This window comes from Miniopterus natalensis, chromosome 2, assembly GCF_054644295.1.
Source record: "Miniopterus natalensis isolate mMinNat1 chromosome 2, mMinNat1.hap1, whole genome shotgun sequence".
In the NCBI taxonomy this organism is placed as follows: domain Eukaryota; kingdom Metazoa; phylum Chordata; class Mammalia; order Chiroptera; family Miniopteridae; genus Miniopterus; species Miniopterus natalensis.
Window position 1 is genome coordinate 38,070,820 of NC_142082.1, and position 23,770 is coordinate 38,094,589.

The 23,770-nt window shown below is 42.0% G+C and overlaps 1 protein-coding gene across 1 annotated transcript in view; it reads right to left on the minus strand.

The window, feature by feature from the left end:
• Window positions 1–9,879, minus strand: part of HS6ST3 (heparan sulfate 6-O-sulfotransferase 3) — a 624,059-nt gene extending 614,180 nt beyond the window's left edge. Inside the window, exon 1 of the mRNA XM_087814268.1 lies at window positions 9,167–9,879. Within this exon, the coding sequence (XP_087670394.1) occupies window positions 9,167–9,879 (713 nt within the window). The remainder of the gene's footprint in view (window positions 1–9,166) is intronic.
• Window positions 9,880–23,770: the final 13,891 nt, after the last annotated feature.

The following is a 23,770-nucleotide window of genomic DNA, read 5'->3' on the forward strand; positions in this document are numbered from 1 at the left end:
CAGGTATTAAAAGAAAGGGTATTTGTTTTCGGTCTCATTTCTAGAACTGAACAGGGCATTCATAAAATGAATCCGAGGAAATTTTAAAGTGCTGTGCTAGATATTCTCCATTTCCATCCCTCCTACCCCACAACCCTAAATCCATTATCCATCTTTCTCCGCCTGGCTGAAGGTATCCCGTGTACCAACTAGCTCTCTTGTCCTTCAGTTTCCAGGTGGATTCAGCCAGTGGAAGACAAGGGAATGAGATGGACAGATAGGAAGTGAAAGTGGTCAAGACAGTCCCCCCCTAACCCGGCCTCTGTGCCTCAGCTCCATACCTCCAGCAGTGGCTGCTTTCTCCAAACAGCTCCCATGGGGAAGTCCTTCCTACCATGGAGGCTGCAGCTCCTGACAGGCTCTAGCAGACAGTGGACGTTGATAACACGGTTCTCTCCCTGTGCACTTAAGCCCAGGGCAGGTACCAGTTTCCCCTTGTTGCTAGTTGCAAGGTGCCTCAGGTCTAATGTTGGGGCCTCTGCCCCATCCATACCTCTGTAACTAGTCCCTTCCCAATACCTGAGTGTGCCTCTGTTTACTGCCAGGACCTGACTAATACATACAGCTACCAATAAATAGTGACTGATACAGAAAAAGAATGTATCTATAAGTAAATATAAGAGCAGCAGCATTTAAATACACCAGTGCTCCGAGTCAGATAGCCTCCTAGATAGTTGATTGTTTCCCATAAATGTACTAATGAGACAAACATTGCATACAAGATAAATTTCTGACCTCCGCTTTCATTATTACTTTCTTTCTGATCCAGTTCTTTTAGGATCACATTCTTCACCTTGACTACTTTTGCCCTTCCCTCCCTCCTCCGCACCCTCTAATTTACGGTCCGTATTCACTGTCTGTCCTCTCTTCCTTGGCATGTCACCTAGTTCTTTACTGTATTATACTGATCTCACCTTGAAATTTCCACACACGGGTTAAGTTACTGCGTATCTATCTGTAAAGTCATGTTTACTTGTCTTTCTAGGTCTATGTTTTCACTTTTGAAGTAAACCTGTAAAATTCTACAAATTCCTAATTAAAGTCCACAAAATATGGAAGCTATCATCCAGGTTTACAGTCATACACCCATAACCATGAATTCTTTGGAAGAAATACTCTGTAAAATCTAACAAATAAATATGGAGGGCACCAAGGCGGTTAGCATTTCTACCCTCTTATGTTTTTAAAGAAATTAGAGGGTGGGAGCAGCCATGAACATATGGTGTTAAATGCAAGATCCTGACAACAAATGACACAATACTTAGCAATAAAAGCACAGTAAGATATTAATAATAGCAATGAACTGCAAATATTTATGTGCCCACAGGCAACTAATTCAATTTCACTGCAGGATTGCTTCACTTATGAATTTAATTGTATGTGTTTAAACATTTTTGTTGCTGTTTCATTAATTTCCCATAAAAAATAAAATGATATGCTGAAGAAAAAGACCACAAGTTTCCATTCAACAATGTTCATTAAGCGCCCATTGAGTGTTCATGGTATCTTAAGAATTAACATTTACTTGTATCATTCATGGCTTTAAATCCTTGCAAATTCATTTCTGCATCATTCAGGATGAAAAGTTCCAGATTCAAAAAGGATAGTACATGTTTATGTATCCTTTTGTTTTTACATAAAAGAGCATGAACGTATAAGACAAGTCCAATCAGAAAATACTGGCTAACTCTTCTATGTGTCCGGTTCTGTGGCACTCACCATGAGATAGTGATATTCCTCCCATTTTCCAGAGAAGGAAATTGGAGTACAAAGCACAGAACTGACTTATTCAGGGCTAAATGACAATAAGTGATTGAGCCAGATTAAAGTCTAGCTAGTTTGACTTCACAGCCCATGCTTTTAAACATTACCCTAATTACATTCACAAATTGAGCATCGCCACAATTTTCAGTAAGTGATAAATTTGTCACTGATTTCTTTGAATTTCTCTTGAGGAATTTTTTCCTAACCCAGGGTCTCCTCCCTTTGCTCTCCAATATCACCATCTCGAGCCACAACCACCTCAACCATCTAATTTTGACCAATAGTAATCCAGAGTCTACAGTATTTATACTTTTTCATCCCTCCATCCTACATCAAAGTTCCCATGCTCTCTGTTTAGGCAATTTTTCCCAAAGTGAAATGAATGATGAGATTAACCTTCCTAAGGGGCAAGTCTATGAATTTCTGATTTGTGACATAATGTTCTCAAATGATCCAGTAAACCCTGGTCTCTATACTTACTTTTACTCCTCTTCTAGAAAATCAGGGCAGTTGATATCTTGTTAATTATGGAAGGCAACTATGAACAATTGATATTAGACATAAGAATTTGCACCTGCCCTAGCCTTTTTGGCTCAGTGGTTAGAGCATCAGCCCACAGACTGTAGGGTCTGAGTTCAATTACAGCCAAGGGCACATACCTCAGTTGTGGGCTTGATCCCCACAACTGATCCTCAGTCGGTGATCCTCAGTCGGTGTGCATGCGAGAGGCAACCAATGTGTCTATCTCACCTGGAAGCTTCTCTCTCTCTCTCTCACTCCCTCTCTCCCTTCCACTCTCTCTGAAAATCAGTGGAAAAAAATATACTCAGGTGAGGGTTAAAAAAAAAAAAAAAAAAAAGAATTTGCACCTGAAATAAGAGAGTCATGATACAAAATGTTTAATAATTTCATCTTTTAAAAAAACAACACACCATCTTGTCAAGTTATGCTGATATTTTTACAAGGTAATCTATAACATACAATACATTTTTAGCTGACATTGATTGAGCATCTTCTATAGGTCAGTCTCTGTGCTAGGAACTGTACCTGTGTTCTACTGAGCAACGATATTTGCTAGAGGAAAGTATAAACAAATAACACTGTCTAAGTTAAATGCTTAGTAGACTTCCCAACAGATAGTTAAATTCTTAGCTATAATTAAAATAAATTACATCAGTCAATTAAAATCAACAGAATATATACATGATGTCCATAATTTAACAAACTCAAAAACAAGATAAATGATTGTTACAAAATACTAATTTGGGTTCCCCATTTAATTGTTTTCATACTAAACTTATTTCTTGGCCCAATAATTAATTTATTTCATGACTTAAAATCACATTAGGATTTGCCAGTCTCAATTAAACCTGTTTAATTCATTATCAAGCATAAATAACTTTCAGATGCCATAAGCCTCTGATTGTCCTTAGTCAAAATGAGATGATAATAATTAGCTTTGGGGAATAATAATATAAGAGTCTAAGATTAAGCAAATCTACATTGTTAGTGGCTAAATTTACCTAGCTTCCAATTATTGCATGAATATTTATTTTCTCTAAAATCAACCCTTTCAAAAATCCCAAGGTAACCAGCAAGGAAAAGGCAGACAAATAAATCATCTATTACCATTTACCGCCTCCAGCCTTATCTCCACAACTCAAAAAACTGAATGGGTTTAATTCAACCTTCTTCTTCTTATAGCAAATATTGGTGGTTTGAACCAGAAGCAATACATTACGAGCCCGGAAATGAACATATAAGTGGATACGGCATATAGACAGAACAATCTCCCAACTCCTTAGCTTCTACACTGCGCACAAACCTGATGGTGAAAATTAACCTTTTTGGCAGTTCAACATTTCTAATTAGAAGAGACATCAAAAAGATTATGCTTTAGAAAGCAGTAGGAGCCATAATATTCTAGACTGTCTTTGAAACAGAGCTCTACAGCCTCCTTATATTTTAGCCTGCAGTCTAAAGGAAAAGCAGGAACTAGATGTTGTTTCAAAGTGGTTACGGTCTTTTGTGGCAAGTTGTGTTATATTTTCTCATCTTACCTTTTTATACTTATTATTAAGCAGACATTCTAGTACACAGGATCTATTTATTGTTCTTGGTCCTGAGTATATAAAACAGTCTATATTGTCAGAGTGTGCCTGACCAAAATTTCGTTGGTAGAAATATTCACAATTGATTGAGAACTGTTCAGTTCATTTATAATCCTTTTGTTTGTCTGTATGTTTGTTTTGTTTTCTCTGCTTGGGACAGGAAAGGGGAGGAGGAAGTTACCTTGAACTCAGCTTAGATTAGAATGCAAACCTTAAAATAAAAGGCCATACAGGCTTGGGCTCTTAACCCAGGACGGATTTCCTTTTACAACATCAGTGGTAAATCAGCCAGATCTAAAGGTTTCACTGCTGTGGAGCACGCCACTTCACAAAAGAGTTCGTTCTCGTTTTAGACAGTTACAAATTGTATAAAGTTCTTTCTTACTCTGAGTTGAAATTCTTATCCCATCACTCCTATCTCACCTATCCTGGTTCTGTCCTTTGGAGAAATACAAAACAAGTCTCCTCCATCTTCTTCCTGTGAGCATTTAAAGACAACTTTTATGTCTTTCTTTATTTTTCCCATCTCCTTATTAAATATGATCAATTCCTTCATTATATGACATGGTTCTCAGGTGCTGCAAATAAACTGGAGCTGTAGTTTGACTTAAAATTTATCCTGTATGCCCTGGCTGAGTGGCTCAGTTGGTAGGAGCATCATCCCATACACCAAAAGGTCAAGGGCACATACCTCAGTTGTGGGTTTAATCCCCAGCCCCAATCCAGGAGAAAGCAGGAGGCAATGGATAGATGTTCCTCTCTCACACCGATGTTTCTCCCTCCCTCTTCCTCTCTCTAAAATCTTTTTTTTTTTTAATAATGTGTCCTAAATAGAATGCAAAGAAGAGAGCTGAAGATTTATTTATTTCTCCTTCATTTACACCTATAATTGACACAATTGGAAGGATTGTCTAGAAGTTTAGAACCCAATGGCCCACCCAGAAGCCATGTCTATGCTAGCTGCCCTTCTTGTAATCACCCGCACACATACTCACACACACCACCTCTGATACAAGGTGGATCAGAGAACCTTACCCCCCTGGCCACAAGAATAGTCACAAGTTCCTACTGGGACTAATCAGAGTCATTCCCCAAGATTCCAAGCTGGAACTCAGACAAGACTTGCTTCCCTCTCTGCTTGTGGAGGTATTAGATATGACAGCCATTTACCCATATCATGAAATAAGCCAATTTGACAAAATGAGGTCCATATGCAAAAGAGTGTGGGGAAAAAGACCCCAAATCTCCAGTTCCAGTCATTCTTGAAACCAACTCTACCCCTACCTTTCCTATGGTCTGGTTTAAGCCAATAATTCCCCTCTGATTGAACTGAACTTGAGTTAGGTTTGTACCATTTGCAGCACAGAGGGTCCTGTCTAATACAATATCCACGAGGTTCTAATACTCTAGGACCAACAGAATGCAGTTCATAAAAGAGAACAACTGCCATCCTACCCTATAAAAGGTTGGTATGGAATCTCTTTCTAGCATTAAGAATGAGAGTGATACTCACTTACCAAAAAAGATCAAGATCTATTTTCCTAAGAGCCTAAGCTCATAGAGCTGACATTGTTTGTCCAAAACTGAATTCCTAGAACTATCATAGTGTCTAGCACACAATAGGTGCGTAAGACACTCTTCCCTCTACTTTTCATAGTAAACAGTAGGCAAAACATTGAATATAACTCACTAAAATGAAGACATGAGTGTCCTAGGAAAAAACATATCATTTCACCTCCTTAAGATTAGATTACCCAATCGCCATATAAATGGTGGACTACATTATCTCTTCAGTCTTTTTTAGCCAAAAAAATGATATAATTCTATCCATACTCAACAACTCTAAAGAACAGTCTTCAAAAAACCTAAGTATGCTTAGGGAGGAAACATACCGTAACAAAGAAGTACGTAATTGGAGAAAAAGCAAAAGAAAATAATGGCAAGCAATCATCAGTGATATGATAAAAAGAGGTCATAAGATGTGCCACCTTCCTATTAGCTTCCCATCCTATTAGCTAACCAGTTTCTGTGGTCAGCAATGCTCTCTGTGCTGGATCCAAACTGCCAGCCACCAGGCCTTTCTCCTTCCTAGATCTTATAATCCATGTGATGGCTCCTTCAACTCCCTTTAGAGTTGCTTCCCACTTCTCACCTCCTCCCACCATGCCAGACAGTGTTTCTTGTCACCAACAGAAGATATACCCAATTATATTGTGTGCCCCCCCCCCATCCTCACTTTCCATCCTGTCCCCTGCAATGTCTGATTCCCAAATGTCTGTAATTTTCCATTTATTTCTGATGTTTTGAACTCAGGATTCTTTCTCAAGATAAACAATCATAAAATGACATCTCTATAAATTACTGGGGACCATTTATGCTAAGTGGCTTTAAAGAGTTGACCTCAGATCCTTCTATTAAAGAAGGCCTTGATTGGGGAAAATATTCTTATTACAGTTAACAACAAATGTCTAAGTACTACTATAAGCCTGCATGTTAAGTATTAAATACTGTATTGCAGCATATTATACTATGAACAGGCACTATGCTAAGCACTTTGCATGCATTTCTCACCTAGTTTTCACAACACCTCTTTGACAGAAGTACTAATAATTACCTATGTTTAAAGATGAAGAATCTGAGGCTCAGAAAGAGTAACTTACTGCTGGCTATATAGCCAGTAAGCACAAGAGCCATATCCATCTGACTCCAGAATCCTTGCCCTGGCCCATTACGTGACTCACAAAAGCACTTATCCCTGTGAGAAATGGGGAATGGGGGGGCCCAGGGAGGTACCAAATGCAATGAGACTAGGGAAGTAAAATTAACATGATCTTCTAAATTTTGCTTTGAGTCAGCCCTATTTGAAGAAGAACTTTGTTCCCATTATGTAGCAATAGATTATCTGCCATTTTGCATTGTGGGAATGAACCCTCCATTATCCAGGCTAATCTAGTTGACTGTAGAATGCTGCACACAGGCATTCCAATGACAGACAGCTAATTCAATCTTCTGTGTGAGGAAGATGCTACTGAACATCTCTTCAATGTTTTCTCCATAGCTTTTGATGCAGGGCACCTCACCTAAACCATGTCTATTCCTTCCTACAGCATCTGGAGAGGAAAAGTCACTGCGCACCAGGAAGGGGAGAGAGGGGTGAGAAAGAAAAGGAGGAAAAATCATAAAAAGTGCTACCCCCCCCCCTAAAAAATATACTCCCCCACAAAAATTAAAAATTTTTTTAAAAGTGAATCAGTGCAGGGTGATTATCTGATAGCTTGTGAATCAGGAAGAAATGAATGTTCATGGCCCACTGCTGAACAAAGAAAAGCATTTGGCTGTGCTATAGAAACCATATGTTCAAGTAGCAAAGGTGGAATTTTCCTACATCACAGAGTAAAGAGATGCTGAGTATTTCCTTCAGAAGTGAAACTTTACTGCTATAATCTACGCTGGGTCTGTAGCAGCAGCAGCATTTCGTCATTAAGCAAAAATCCCATTATTTTTAGATTCCATAATCTCTAATTCCTCCAAAATCTCAAACCTATTCACTAAGACTTTTATACACATCAGTAGAAAACAACACTGATACCTACTGAAGGGCTGTTATGACGTTTCTATGTGATAATCCAAGTCTCTAGTTTGGGTGAAATGGAAGCTGGAAATCAGACTATCAAACTCTTTGGGGTCATTCAGGAATTAATATATAAATGTCTAAATCCAAAAAGTACAATTTTGGGTAAAATGTAGCAGTGATTTTCTCTCACTGAAGTAATAGTCTTGTTTGTTAGGAAGTATGGAAGTAGTAATTAATTGAAAAACTGTTTTAAGCTAAAATAGAGGGGCAGGATCTAAAATACTACACAATTAGAAAAATTTTTAAAGTAGAAGGTCTTTAAAATATACTAAGGAAGTCTAATGCCTTCATTCCAAGTCTAACCATTTTTTATTCTAACCAATTTCCATTAAACAGGGAAAGGAGCAGGGAGGAGAGAACGCATTTGAAAAACTGCCAGAGTAAAAAATCCCATAATGAAATTTTGCTCATTCTTGGAGAAATGAAGTAGAATTAGATGCTTCAGTGGTGGTGAATTCCAGAATCTGGGTAGCTGCCAGTAAATGAAGCTTTCCCATAACGTCAAATGCAAAAACTATCCGATATCAACATATTGGGCTTGAGTTTTTAAATTCCTATTTCCTTACACCAAATTGTTTGAAACCTTTGTGATAAAAACTTCAATAAACTAGTGTTCCAAGCTTTTAATATTTTAGCCCCTTGAGCAAGCGTGTCAGATTAATCTCCAAATTGCAATGGACAGAGAGAACATTCAACCAGATTCCTAAACCCATGCCTCTCTCAAAGGATGTTAATAATGTAAGCAGTTTCATTGGCTATTAAGATGTCAAACTTTCCTAATTCTCAGCAGTATTACTATTGAACAGGGGGAGCGAGGAGAAGACCATTCTATCCTGAAAGGAAGGGATTTTGCTTATTATATCTTTGTATCCACTTAGCATGTAGCACATTGCCAGGCACACAGTAGGCATTTAACAAATACTTTTGGAACGAGTAGATGGATTGGCCTGGGGTGGGAAAGCAGAAATCTTGCTGAGAACAGCATTCAAAATCCTGGCACTGCTCAGCAACAAAAACCATTTCCAGAATTAGGGTTATCAAGGTACAGCAGGAATTTGAACATGTATCCTTCAAAGTGCCACCAAGAGGATTGTTTCCTGAGCTGTCGAGCAGCCCCCCAAGAGCCACTTACAGAGGAATGAGACTCCTCTCCAGCTTCACCGTGCCTGGAAAACTCCTGCCCTGCGTCTCCACGCCTGACTCCTCTGCCTTTTACTGGGTTTGGGTTTCCAACCACAGAACTTAAGTACAAAATTCCACCTCGCTCCTCTAGCCCAGGCCTCCTCGCCCCTCCAAGGTTGTCCAAGCATTGCTCAGAGGGACGCCACCCTGTGCTAGGCACAAGGAAGGAGTCACACGAAGGCTCCGGGCACATTTGAAGGTGAAAGGGGGGTGGGGGGGTACGAGAAGAGGGTGTAGGAGGAGACACTTCAAGACCAGGGAACTATCCAGAGCTTTCTCACCCCCTCTCAAAGCCTCCGCCCCAAGCGCTGGAAGCCGCTGGGGAACTACCTAGCCCCCCGCCCCCACCCCCGACGACGCGGGGCGGCCCAGGGCCGGGACCCGGGAGAGAAGGGCGGGGACGGGGCAGGGAGCCGGACGGCGCAGCGCACAGTACCTGGTGTGGCTGTGGTTGCGGGGAAAGTCTTTTTTCTCCATGATGGCCGGCACGCAGTTGGTGAGCTCCGTCCAGTCGGCGTGCAGCCCGCAGCTCCAGCCCGTGGAGAAGCGGGAAAAGAGCCACGTCTCCTTCTTGCCGGGCCGGTGGCAGGTGCACTTCTTCTGGCCGGCTTTGCAGCTGCACGGCTGCTCCAGCCGGATGTTCTTCACCAGGTGCCGGCCGAACGTGGTGCCCCCGGTCTTCTGGATGTGCAGGAACACGATCACGTCGCGCCCCTTGATGTTGAAATCCACGAAGCGGGTCAGGTCCTTCAGGGTGAAGTTGAAGCGCGGCAGGAACCGCGGCAGCGAGCCGTTGTCCGGGGCCTCGGGGTCCGGCTCCTCTTCCTCCTCGCCCTCCTCCTCCTCCTCCCCCTCGGGGTCCCCCGGCTCTTCCTCGTCGTCTTCGGGCGCCACGGCCCCTCGGAGCCCCTCGGGCGGCCCCCGGGGCGGCGGGGGCAGCTGGGGCCGCCGCTCGCCATCTGCGCGCGGCACCTGCGCCCCGCGGGCCGGACCCGGGGCGGCGGGCCGGCCGAGCTCCCCCGCGCGCGGCTGCTCCCCGAAGTTGGCACAGGAGCTGGTGCAGGAGGGGGACACGTACTGGTACATGATGACCACGAAGAGGAGAGTGAGCACCGGCGTCAGCAGCCACTTGTTGAACCTTTCATCCATGGTCCCGCTCTCAGGCCGGCAGGCGCAGCGGCGGCGGCAGCGGCGCGGACGGGCGCCCGCTCGGAAGTTTCGGGGACTCAGGGGCGCGGCTCCGAGCCCGCCGCTCCTCCATGCCCCTGACGCCGAGACGGGCGGCTGGCTGGCGGCCCCGCGGCACTCGGGCGCCCGAGACTGGCACGGCCGGGCCTGCGGACCGAGCGGGCGGGCGGGCGGCGGCGGCGGCGGCGTGGGGCGCCCTGCGCTCCCCGGGGCGCCCGGCTCGGCCCGCCTCTTGCTCCCGCCGGGGCACGGGGCGCGCTCTCAGGCGACGCGGGGCATACCGCCGCCCGCGCTCAGGCGCTCGGCAGAGCGGCTCGGGTCCCGGACCTGCCCCGGGCAGCCGGGCAGCTGCGGCGGCGAGCGAGGGGGCTGCATGAGGCTCGCCGGGGCGCCGGCCAAGGGCGAAGGCGCGGCCCGGCTCCGCCGCCCCGGCCGGCCGCGGGCACCGCGCCCCGCACGCGAGCCGGGCGCCTTTGCCCTCCGATGGCGAGGCGTGGGCGCCGCGAGGGGGACGGCGACCGCCGCAAGTTTGCAGAGGAGCCCCCGCGGCGGCGGGCGAGGCGCCCGTGCGAAGCCGCCTCCCCCGGCGAGCGGCCCCGCTGCTCCGGGTCGGTCCGCCCAGGCGCGGGCACGCGGGCACTCGCACACGCCGGCTGGCACCGCCACAACCCGCCAGCCGGTGTGACGGGAGCCCTGCTACCCGCAGCAGAAACCTGCCCTAGGTACGGAGCATGCGCCGAAGCCCGCCGGCCCCGGAGGAGTTTCCAGGGGAGGAGTCCGCGGCGCGGCGGGCTCCGGGAGGCGCCAGGCGGAGGGAATCCCTTCTGCCTCGGGGGAGGAGAGGTTCGGGAAGGCAAAGGCGGAGCCAGGGAGGCCGCGGGGAGAGCGTGGCGGGCGCCGAGCGAGCCCTCTGATCCTCAGCTTTCTCCGTCTGGCGGTGCGGAGCTATCTGGCCGGCCTGGCCACAGGGATGGCACCTGCGCCCCGCCGGCGGCCTCACCCACGCTGGACTTCAGGAGAGCGGGCTGGCCCCTTGTCAGCGGGGGAAACTGGCTCCAGACTGCTTTTCATTCCTACCCAAGACATTCTAACTGGTGCTCAAGTTTTAGTCCAGTCCTTCCTCAACGACAAACTTGGTGTGTCCAACTCTACAACTTTATTCAACCAGCATCCAGCCCTGGTGAGGTGCCATTGTGCACCTGCCGTGTGTCACTCAGGCTCCGTGTTCAACGCCCACTTCGTTCCTTCCAGCATCAGATAGTCCTTTCCACAACCGTGCAATACTTAGAGTATAAGAAGAGTTTAGGGGTCTCCTCCTAAAATGCATCCTACTAATACACGTTGAGCTCCTAAATGTGCAAGACTCACCACGTCCCCCCAATGCGGACAGTAAGACCAACACCTGCGTTTTGTAACAAAAATAAGCTGTTGTGTATGTGAAGATGTTTTTAAAAACTTTGTTTTTCAAACATCTAAATTTTGCATTTAACTGGGAACTGAATTGTTACTTAATATCAATTTCTGTTTTTCGGATAATGGAGAAATGTACCATCCAATTAGAGTAAATTCCTGGTCTTGTTTGACCCAAGTGGAGAGTGGCAGTGGACTGAAGGTCAAGACTGTGCAGTTTGATACCCGGGCCCATACCATCATGTCCTTCCTGGCTACCCTGCCAGTCCCCGTCAGCCATGCCTTGCATTCCATGCCTTCATATTAGCCAACTTTCCCACCTGGCCTCCTTTACAGATCTATGAGATACTTGTCTCTTCCTCAGACACCATGCTGACCTCTTCCATTTGTCAGACTGTCCCCTTCGCAGCCATCAGTTAAGACCCAGATCTGTTTCAGGGATGCCAAAGCTTGCCCATGGGAAGTTATTTTTAGTTTTCTAGGCAGGTGGGATTCATCTCAACAAAGCTTCCCTTCTCTGCTTCCTTTCCTCTTTTCAACTGTACAAACAACTACAAACAAGGCCCTTCCTGATACTGTATGACCTATGTTAGTAAGAAGGGTGTTAGGTAAGATGAATCGGCTTCTATAAAGCTTACTTGGTTCTTTTTCTTTCACTTCAAGTTTAAAATCCTATTAATGGCATCACACTACTCTCCCGAGAGATTGAAATAGAACCAAAATTCCAACAATTGTTTCCTGAATGCATCTAGTTAATGGCATTCTTATTTTAAAATACATACGTTTGCTTCAGCAAAGTAAAAATGTATCATATATTACTTTGAGAAGTTTCTCATTTTCTATAAAATCACTTGCTATCACATGGATAAATATAACCTTGTTAGCTACCCAAATGTATAACCGGAGTGCTGGTGGTAGTTTGTATAGTGCAAAGCACTTTCCAGGCCATTATCTCATCTCTTTCTCAGAACAACACTCTAAGGATGTAAGAGGGGCATAATATCCCATTTCAGAGATGACGAAACTGAACCAAGGAAAGCTAAGTGAAAGCAGAGCCGGGATTAGAAACCACTAATATCCCTGAAATACATTCAAATCTCCATTGAAGAAATCCGATGAACATCAACAACAGAGCCCGTAATTTCTGCTCTCCCCTCCCCAGACCCTTTGAGTCAAAAGGCAGGAAGAGACAATGGAATTCCAATAGAACAATTCAGTTATTTCCCCACCCCTCCCTCTGGCTTTAAGACAAAGCTGAGCAATCTCTACATCCTGCAGCATTTTGGGCCTAGTCAGTGAGTTTCCGGATAAATGAGAAAGACAATACAATTTAACATGTTTATATCATTGTTAAAAGAAATTAGGAGAATTTCAGAAGAAAACATGATAACAAACAAATATAACAGCTATGTTGCTAACAAAACATGTTTCCATAAATAAGTGTACCTTTAACCCTCTTCGAAGAACATTATCCCAAATCTCTTTTTGCTTTCAGTAAAATACCTAACAAAGTACCACAGTTTCCCTGAGGTAACCACAAAGAAAGCAGTGTGTAGAATCAAGCAGTGACACAGTTAATTCAGGCATGGACCCAAGTATTCGTTCTTAATGATAGGCAACTTTGGTGGTGTGAACACTGTCTGTCCCAGGAGTGGTCTCCCTATCCCCAGCGGTGGAACTCGGTGTGAAACTAATCAGAGCTCTTAAATCATGCAATAAACAGGCTTTCTTATCTACAAGGGCAGACCTCTCATTTAGGTGAAAATAAATAGAAATTTTCTAAAATTGAATGCTCTCCAGGTAAAAAGGAAAAACATGTTTGTATTCAGCCTACTATAGTTACTCCACGATGACACCAGCTGGCAATTTTTTCTGGCTAACAGATTGCAGCTACTACAATTCCTACACAAATTATTAAAATAATAAAAATAATGTTTTCAAAGAGCTTTCTTCCACTTCCTTTGCCAGTCTAGCAATGAGCTTAACACTATCTGTGAAGCAATTTGTTCACCTAATTTTATGCCTTAATAAGCTTTACTACAATTATTTTCTTGCCTGATTCTGTCTCTGCCTTAACTTCAGCATTCTCCCTCCCTGTTCTTCTCAAATATTCTCCAGCCCGTTAACAACATTGCACTCCCCTAGGATTCAAACTTTTGATTAGAGCAGTCCCCATTTAATCAAGTTCAATTGGGAGATAAAATTGCATCTCAACTTCTCCATTTTCCCTTTGGTGCCAGAAACTGCTTCTGAGCCTGTTGAGGAAACCCTGGAGAGATTAACAATCCAAACGACCACAGAGAATAGTTTTGGATTCCCTACGTTTGCACACGGTAATATATAGGTATGAATGCCCTTCAATACAGATGAAAAACAAAATAGATTATGTAAGTGATTGGCAGTGTGAATCTCTCCTTCAAGAATACAAAGTGCTCTTATACACAGAAATGACGTTTTTCATTTTTGTAAACAAACCAAAAAAAAAAAACCAAAAAGCCCCTGGGGTAAGCAGTTTTGCAAATAACCAGCAAAGCAGTGGCTTTCTTTTTCCTGAGGAAGTTAAGCAGAAGAGTTTGTATAGGAAAAGCAAACAAAGAAAGAATGTGATATATAATGAATATGTTCCACTTCACTACAGGATTGTAACTTTGGCACAACCATGATCCTACACATTGCTTTCCTTGAAGCTCTATTTATATGAACAGTTTATTCTTTGCTTTATTGTACGACACTCTTCATTCACCATAGATAACTGCCTATGAGTGATGAATGGAAACTATGCTACCTGTATGCATAATGTATTCATTAACTTATTATACTGTAAGAAGATAAAATAATCTTTTCATAGTAGTTATTCACTTATTTCTTCAACAAGAGCTTGTCAAGCATTTACTCTATACCAGGTGCAGTTCTGAGTGCTTTGTTTACATTAAACAAGATCAATAAGGACCCTTCCCTCATGTATCTTACATTCCAACAGTGGAAAAATAAATGATGAATCAATCAGTAACCAAGATTCATTCATTCAATCCAAAGATATATGTATTGAGCCCCTATCATGTTACCAGGTACCTGCTGGTACTTGGAATACTTTAGTGCATAACAAAGACAATATTTTTTCCCTCAAGAGTTTGTATGCCAGCAGGTAAAATTGTTGGGTCCTGTGGGCCATGGTAAGAATTTCACTCTGGAAAAAATGGGTAGTCACTAGAGGGTCTGAACAGTTTTAAAAGGATCATTTTGACTGCTTTGTTAAGAATGGGCTGAAAGGGCAACCATAGAAACGGGGAAACCAGTTAAGTGGTTGTTATTCTGTAACCAAGTGAGAGATGATAGTGGCTCAGGCCAAGGCAGAGTGGTAGGACAGAAGGCAGTGGAAAGTGGTCAGAGTGCCTGCAGTTTCAAGTCAGAGCCATCAGTGTGTTTCCTGGTGGGTTGAATGTGGCGTATAAGAGGCAGGGAGAGCCAAGGATGATGCCAAGGTTTGGGGCCCACACAACAGGAAATACGAAGTTACCATCAGTTTGGATGTCAATAGAGACCATTCCAAGTGCTATCAAGGTAAATAAGGAGGGTCATGTCACAAAGAATAAATGACAGGGGTGGTGAGAAGAGAGTTGTCAGTGTAGAGGCAAAGGGGCTGAGCCTTGGAGGATGAGAATGAACTTGCCATATTTTTCTAAGCAGAACAAGTGCAAAGGTCTGAAGTGGGAAAGACCTTGGCTCAAGGTACAGAAAGGATATAAGAGAGGTTGGTTGGGGCCAGATCATTCAGAGCCATGACAATGGGTGTAAAGTAGCCACTGGGGAGTTTTAAGCAAGGAAAAGATATGACTGATTATTGATATGAAAAGCTCACTCTGCTCCATGAAGAATAGATTAGGATTTAGAAAGAGAGAAAGCAGAGTAACAAGACATGGCAGGGGCCTTGGGCAAGGATGAGTGGAGAGAATAATTTACAGTCTTGAGTCCACAAACTTGATATGGACTGATATAACTTTCTTTATTTTCTAGTAACAGAATGAAACTTTGCCTTTGAGATTCCATTTCCTGAGGATAAAGAAAAATGAAAATTACATAACTTAACTCAGTCACTTCTCAGTTAACCTCTGTCTCATTGGGGTAGATGTTCAGATTTGTGCCTCTCCCCTTTGTTTTCTCTTTCTCTTTCTCTAGGGTGATCTAAGCTAAGGGAGTTTATGTAGCATCCTTGCACTGGCTGAAGGAGATGTGGTCTGCAGGTGCTTCTTTTTCTCACAGAGCTCCCCCCAATATGCAGTTAGGCTCAGCTGGACTCGGGCGTAGGCCTTGATTTCTGCCGGGTCTTGTGTTGGCCTGTTATATAACCTCAGCCCTTAAGTCCACACAAATCTGCATCTCACTCAACGAAACTGTTCCCTTTTTGTCTGCCAGCCCTTGCAGCTCCTCTATGGCCTTTTCTCAGGGGCATGTTTGCAACTAAGTCAGGGACTCAACCTCATCAGCCCCAGCACTTGTTTTTGTTGAATCTTTTGAAGTAATCCCTTTTATAATCCCAAATTAAATGGGAGATAATAGAAACTACCTAAACAGGAAATTTTGCAAAAATCCACATAATGCCCTAATTGTGATGTAAAGAGATATGCAAAGAAAGTGATTAATAACACAATAGTGTGAATTTCAACTTGTAAATGCTCACACCTGACTACAGTAGACAACATGAAGTAGTAAAATGCTTGTCTCTTAAGTATCTTGTTTGAATACAAGAAAAGCAAGTTCAGAAGCCACACCTTTCAAGAAGAAATTGAAAGAGCAGAGGTGTTAATGGATACTAGAACTAAAAATAATGGTAGGATAAATAAGAATAGGCTTGACTTACAAATATATATATATATATATATATATATATATGATAAGAAAAAAAGGGGAATAACCTTGCATGTAGCAGAGATGACAAAGTACAGATTTTTGGAGAGAAGAAAACAGGGAAACAGGATTCTCATAAATGAGGTAGGTTTTCTTTTTAAATGTCCAGTCAAAATATTTCTCTATAATATATCTCAAAAAACTTTCTATCTTGAAATCCCACTACACATCAAGGCTAATCCAATTTATGAAAGTTGTAGAATATTTGAAAGTCATATGGAGGCAAGACAATTCTATCATTGCAACCACCAAATAAATGCCAGTAAAGACTCCTCATCTTTATGAGAAGCCCAAACACCCCCTTAGGCATTGGTACAACTCCTACTGAGAATCTAGTAAGTCTTCCTTTTTTCCCCCTGTCAAAATAAATCAGTTTGGGGGAAATAAAAAGACCAAACCAGTATACATTTTTCCTTAGTCAGATTTTGGTACTTGACAGGTAAAACCATATTTTAGAATTTTTTTTTTTAATGATGCCTATTTTTGACTTTAAAAAAGTCTGATTTTGTATTTGGAACCAAGACTTGAAGACATTAATTACCCAAGGTCACATAGCTAGTAAGTGGCAGTACTTGGATTTGAACCAGGTGGTCTGATTTAGAGCTGGAGAAGTGACTGATTCAAGACAGATGTTGGAAGCCAAGTCAACAGGACTTGCTGAAAGGTTGGATGATGGGGAGAAACAAGGGATGACTCGAAGATGATTTTGAGGTTTACCATTCCAGCTATGGGAGGGCTGACAGTTCTATTTACTGAAAAGGGGTGATGTGAGAGAAAAACCAGCTGGAAGGCTAGTTAGTGCTTAGGAGGAGTGAATTCTGAGTTCTGCTTTGGATAAGTTAAGTGTAAAATACTAATGAGACAGCCAAATGAAGATATCAAATATATAGCTGAATATAGGATCTTGAGCTCTGATATGACAGGACAGGAGATGAAATCGTGGTGGTTTTAATAAGTAGGTAACACATAGCAGTGAATGCCCTATAAATATTTTTGAAGAAAATCTGTGAAAGACTAAGTAAGCAATTACTATGGTCTAAGAGAGAAATGAGACACAAACAAAAAGAAAGGCAGTAAAACTAAAGAGCAGGAATTTGAGATACATTTTCAAGTTAGAATCAATGGCATCTAGTGACTGAGTGTGAAGGGATGAGAGAGGAGGAAATTGAGGGTGACTCACAGTGTCCTGGCTTAGAAAGCTACCTGGATGACAATGCCATTAATATGGGAGGAGAAAAGGAAAATTGATTGGGAGAAAAAAATCAACGCAGAGAATTATTAGTTCTCTCAGCAAATTTAAATATTTGCATTTTTCAAATGGATTTGAGCTTCAAAACATTTGCATTTCATTTTAAGGAAGCAGACTTTAAAAATATACTTTCATTTTTCTTCAGCAAGACAGCTAACCTTAATTATTAGCTTTGAAAAGAAAAGCCTAGGTAACAGTGTATTTTAGAAAGACTATTTTCTCTTTTTTAATGTTTCATAGGATAAATCAATTTGCAATGTTCCTCTTTTCTACATTGGCAATGAATTTTACCACCCCTGCCTCTCTCAATTCCCACCCCTATATATATCAATATCTCTCACTCTCTTTCTCTCTAGATGATAGATGATGATGATGGTGATAGATGACAGATGATAGATGATAGATAGATAGATAGATAGATAGATAGATAGATAGATAGATAGATAGATAGATAGATAGATAGATGATAGATAGATAATAGATAGATAGATAGATAGATAGATAGATAGATAGATAGATAGATAGATAAATAGATAGATAATAGATAGATGATATAGATAGATAGATGATAGATAGATAGATGATAGATAGATAGATAGATAGATAGATGATAGATTAGATAGATGATAGATAGATGATAGATAGATGATAGATAGACAGACAGATAGATAGATAGATGATAGATAGATAGATAGATAGATAGATAGATAGATAGATAGATAGATAGATAGATAGATAGATAATAGATAGATGATAGATAGATAGATATAGATAGGTAGATAGATAGATAGTAGATAGATAGATAATAGATGATAGATATAGATAGATGATAGATAGATGATAGATAGATAGATAGATGATAGATAGATAGATAGATAGATAGATAGATAGATAGATAGATAGATAGATAGATAGATAGATAGATAGATGATAGATAGATAGATAGATAGTAGATAGATTGATGATATACATCATCTTGTGGACAAAATGGGAGGTCCTATGAAAAGTAACCTCATAGGGTGATCTGATCATAATTTCTTAGCCGGGCAGGTCATGGGCGTAGTCACACCCCCGGCATACAACTTCTTTACTAAAAGGCTTATCTTTGCCTTAAGCAAACTCTGTCCAATGTTTCCGTGCAACTAGGTTAACACACTTTGAAATGCCCCCTTTCAGACACCCCCCCAGAAAGCACATAATCGTAACTGTCCTGTGCTCCCATCCCTGAGTTGATTTCTCTTTCTCCCACTGTTGTGTAATCTTCTGTCCTTAATTTCAAATGCATAAAAGAAGCTGCAAAACTGTTATTCTTGGGAGCATTTGAGATCTTTCTTGCTGGCGTACATCCTCAGTTTGGCTCAAATAACCTCTTATAAAATTTCTCTACAAGTTTGGACATGTCTTACTTTGACAGTCTCTATCTCTATCTATATGTATCATAAGAAATCAAATATCTAAAGCAGACTCTAAGAAATATTGCAGGTAACTGTTCTTTGCTCCATTAGGATGGCATTTTCCAACAACACGGAAACACAGGGATCTGAATGTTCCCTGAAGGCAGACTTTAAGTAGCACTCTTTCTAAAGCACTTAGCACACTGCCTTACACTTAATAGGCATCTGAATAAATGTTCTTTGAATAAGTTACAAAATAACCATGTTCTCCTTTTAGACTGCTAAATGGATTTCCACAAACTCCCTTGCTAACAGGTGCCTAGCCTCAAACCCCTGACACTTCTTGCTCACATCTTATCTAAGGTGAGTGAGCAATGACTCCTTTGACAAATCATTCAATTGTGCCCTTACTACTGGTAACATTTATTTTCATATGACCTTTTTCCTACCATTTCAACTGATGTTCTTAGGGTCTGATGAATTGTACTATACAAAAGCAAAATTCTATTATATATGCATATGTATTCATTTATCAAAAAGACTGGTCACCTTGCCATGGAAGCATATTACCTATAGGGCAAAATTATGTTTGTTACCTTCTAATGGTCATCATATAGAATCTTATTATGTCAAAGCTTTTACACTTATTTCTATTTTTCCCCTCTGAGAAATCAGGAAATAAATACTTATTGTCCTCAGAGCATTTTCTTAAAACTTTGAATTCTGCTCATTATTGTCCTAGTTTTCTATTTTATCAAGAAACTATATTCTAAATGTAAAAAAAAAAAAAAACAGAAAAACACACAACAGTTTAATGTAGCTATAAGCCTGCCTACCTAAATCCAAGCCAAAGTCCTGCATAGAACCTCAGAAATGCACACCCATTTTTATTCAATTAATTAATAAAAAGTATTTGTTTTTAAAATCATGCTGTGAAATAGATGTTTTTTATCCAATTAATTCTTAATTGTGCTCCAGACACCCAAATTCAATATACATTTTTGCACTAAAAGTATATTGAATCAGTTGCTCTTTCATTTTCAGCATAGCTGTCTTCTGGTCATTCTTCCCCATAAATTGCTCGTAAGCATTTAGTGCTAATCCTTCCCAACTATTGCTAGTTCAATGTTATTCTTGTGATTTTACAAGGCAATGATACATCATTTCAGTATCTGACTCTAAGATGCTGTCCTAATGTAGCAAATGCAAAAACATCTCGCTCCTCTGAAAAAGAGGAAATTGAAACATCTGTCTTCCTGAGCCTTTGGGTAGGGAGCTCTATTTGTTAAAAGCCCAAAATGGCAGAGCAAGATGACAGGATGCTGTCTTTCACTCGATGGCTGTTTATCCAAATCAAGCCACCACCCAAGGAGGAGTGGGCTGGGGAGGCTGCTTGCTTGTGGAGAGTTCAAGCCAACACTAGATCTTTAACGACTGCTCTTCCTGCGTCCGTTTTACCAGGTCCTGTTCTGCCTCTTAGCTCTACCTGTTACGCCTAGACCCTACTGTCAGCTCCTTTTCTCGCTCTACTACATGTCAGTGGCCAAGACCCATACCTCCCCACCCCCCACACTTTCCATTCCTGGCAGCCTCCCATCAGAAGTATTTTCCCACCCCCTATCCACCTGATGATCCAGCTTGCCCTTCCACACTCAGCTGAAACATCTCTTCCATAAAACAATTTGAATACTCCATCATTCTTCTGTTGTAGGTAAAGTTAAATATCCCCTCCTTTGTTCCACATCACTACAATTATGTAGCTCTATTACTATCCCGAGGGTTTGAATTATGTTTATATGACTGACTCGTAAGTGAGATTGTGAACTCCTTGTAGGTAGGCACTACTGATAATTGATATCTGTATTTATCTAGCTGAGGTAGGCAGATTTCCAAGGGACTCCCAATGACCTTTGCCCTTGTACAATCCAATCCTGCAGAGTGTGGGCAGCAGCTGTGATTATGTGGTGTTAAGGCAAAGGAAGGTAATCCTGATTAGACCCGAATCCTTTCAAAGCAGAAAGCTTTCTCCAGCTGATTGCAGAGGAAAAAGTCAGAGAGATTCATTCCTGCTAACCTAGAAGCAGCAGCAGTAATCATGTTGTGAACTGCCCCTGGGGACCATGTGGCAGCAACGGCAGGCAGCTTGTAGAAACTGAGAGCTGTCCCTGACCAATAGCCAGCAAGACCTCAATCACGCAGCCTCAAAAAACAAATTCTGCCAAAACCTGAATGAGCTTGGAAGTGAACTCTTCCTCAGTACCCCCAGACAGGCAGTCGGCCCAGCTGACACCTTGATTTTAGCACTGTAAGACCCTGAGCAGATAATCCAGCCTTGAAATTCCTGGACTGACAGCCTACAGAACTATGATCTGCAAACTGTCTTGTTTTAGGCTACTCTGCTAATGTTGTAATGGAAAAGTAATATACGACCCCAGTGCCTGGTACATAATAAAGTATTGGCTGGTTAATTATTGGGTAGTTGCTTTGAATTAATGAGTGAGGTTATGGACGGAAGGAAAGAAGGAAGAAAGGGAGGGAATGAAGGAGGGAGAGAGGAAAAGAGGAAGGAAAGGAAAAGAGAGGAGGGAGAAAGAAACATACTATTTAGAAAAAGAATTTGTATTGTGGTCCATTCAAGTACAAATGAATTTTTAGAGAACGAACAGACAATTTCTTAGAATGATTGATGGGCCTTCCTGGGCTGAACAAGTGTGACAGACATTTTATGTCAGTTTAGATTAGGTTTTTCTGTCCATGGGTCCAAGCTTCCATTCTATTCCTCATTCCTAATCTATCCTTGACCACTTTGTCAGCCCTACACTGACCCCAACTTGTCTAGTGAGAAAGAAAAACACAGCCCTGATAACTGTCTGCTGGTAGCTGGCCTGGTGGCTACCAGGTAAGCCACAGTGTTTTCCTGTGAATATAAACAGCCTCCCATAATTTCATCATCAGGTGAGGACTCTCCATGATTATGAACAAAACAAAAACAGGACTCCATAAAAATGTCTGACCAAAGATCAAAACAAAGACATTGTCCACTAGATGACCAAACCTCTCCTTTTCCCAAAAAATACAAATAACAACGGCTTCTTTTCCAATGACAACTTTAGCTCTGCTCCATTCCTCCTCCCCCTAAATAAAGAATATTAAGATACCCATTCACCCAATTGTTCTGCTTTCTCAAAAGACCCCAATCCAGACCTAGGCTCCTTTGAGTCTCTCTCCAAATCATTTGACACACACCAAAGTCTTATAATAAATCCCTCCTAACTCCTGTTCTCAAGACAATCCTTGGCTCCCCATGGTGTTTTGTCTCCTTAGCTGTTGTAAGCAATAAACTCATCTTTGTTTTACTACTGTTGTGTTCCTGGTGGTCTCTAGTTAGTGGGCCTCCACAGGGGTGAGGATATCTATGTGAGAGCTTCTTGGATGCAATGCCTTGAATGCTTAATGATTCCTTACAAGGGCATTTACAAATCAAAAGAGCTGAACCTAAAACTCTACAACAGTCAAGTACTCCCTTCTCCAAAGCTGAGGGCACTTGAGACTTATCTATAAATGCAAGCTCTCAGGAGTTGCTTCCCCCTGTCCAACAGTGACCAGAGGCAGGAGACAACTAACCATCACGGTGGTAACACAGCATCGAATTAGGATTGCAGCTAATCTGATCATGAATCACTGTCTAAATTTGATTCCCTTGTCCTTCTCCATTCCTTCTCCTTCAAAGCTCTCAACCCCACTAAGCCCCAGTACACAAATTGTGCTTTACTCTGCCATGATCCCTGCTCCCAAATGGTAAGGGGGCCAGAAATTCCCTAAATAAACTTCAGCCCAGCTGGGGGTGGCTCAGTGGTTGAGCATCTACCTAGGATCCAGGAGATTGGGGTTCAATTCCCCGTCAGGGCACATGCCTGGATTGTGGGTTGCAGCCGATCAATGACTCTCTCATCATTGATGTTTCTCTCTCTCTCTCCCTCTCCTTTCCTCTCTCTGAAATCAATAAAGATATATTTTTTAAAAAATAATAAACTTCAGAGTACATAAAGTAGGTAGGTTTGGATTGAGGCCAACGGCAGTAGTATAATTGCTGTAATTTTTATTTGGGGAGGAAGTTAGATTATAGCTATGGGCTTTGCTAAGAAAGGCAAAAATGTGATAAACAGGACTCAAGATAAGTAGGTGATTTAGGCTCTGATCTGATGGATAATCTAAAGTCTGCTCCAGGTAAGCATACAAGGGAAAAGCTGGTAGGAATGGGGAGGGTGAATTTTTGATTTTTGATTGCTCTAAACTAGAGATTTTCAACCTTGCATGAACAATAGAATTATGTTGGGAGCTATAAAAAAAAATCCTAATATCCAGGCTGCATCCCAAACAGCTAAGTCAGGATCTGGGCATGAGAATTTTTTAAACTCCCCATGTGATTCCAAAGTCAAGTCAAGGTTGAGGACCATACTCTAAACAAAAGACTTGAACCTTTTTCCCATGTGGCCCTGATCCAGGCTAGTCCTTTCTGCATACAAAAGGGCCAGGCTTCTCTGGGTGGGCATTGATTGTCAAGCCGACTGTTGACAGCTTAAAGCATCAATGTGATGGTATTATATGTGGTGGATAACAGCACTGTGTTTTGGAAATCCAAAGGCTCAGAAGGAAGGGATGGTTGTTGTTCTGGGAGTGGGCTATGGATTTCTCCATGGCCCCATATATATATATTTTTTTCATCAAGTTCAGGAGTTAAAGCCTGACAGCTTGATGGCCCCCTGGATTATGGGATACTCCGAGGCAGAGTCTATGCCTTCCTCTTCTTTGGATTAGTTCCAGTACCTAGTTCAATGGTTGCCACTCACGAGGCACTTTTTTTTATCCTGACCCAGAATATGTTTATTGATTT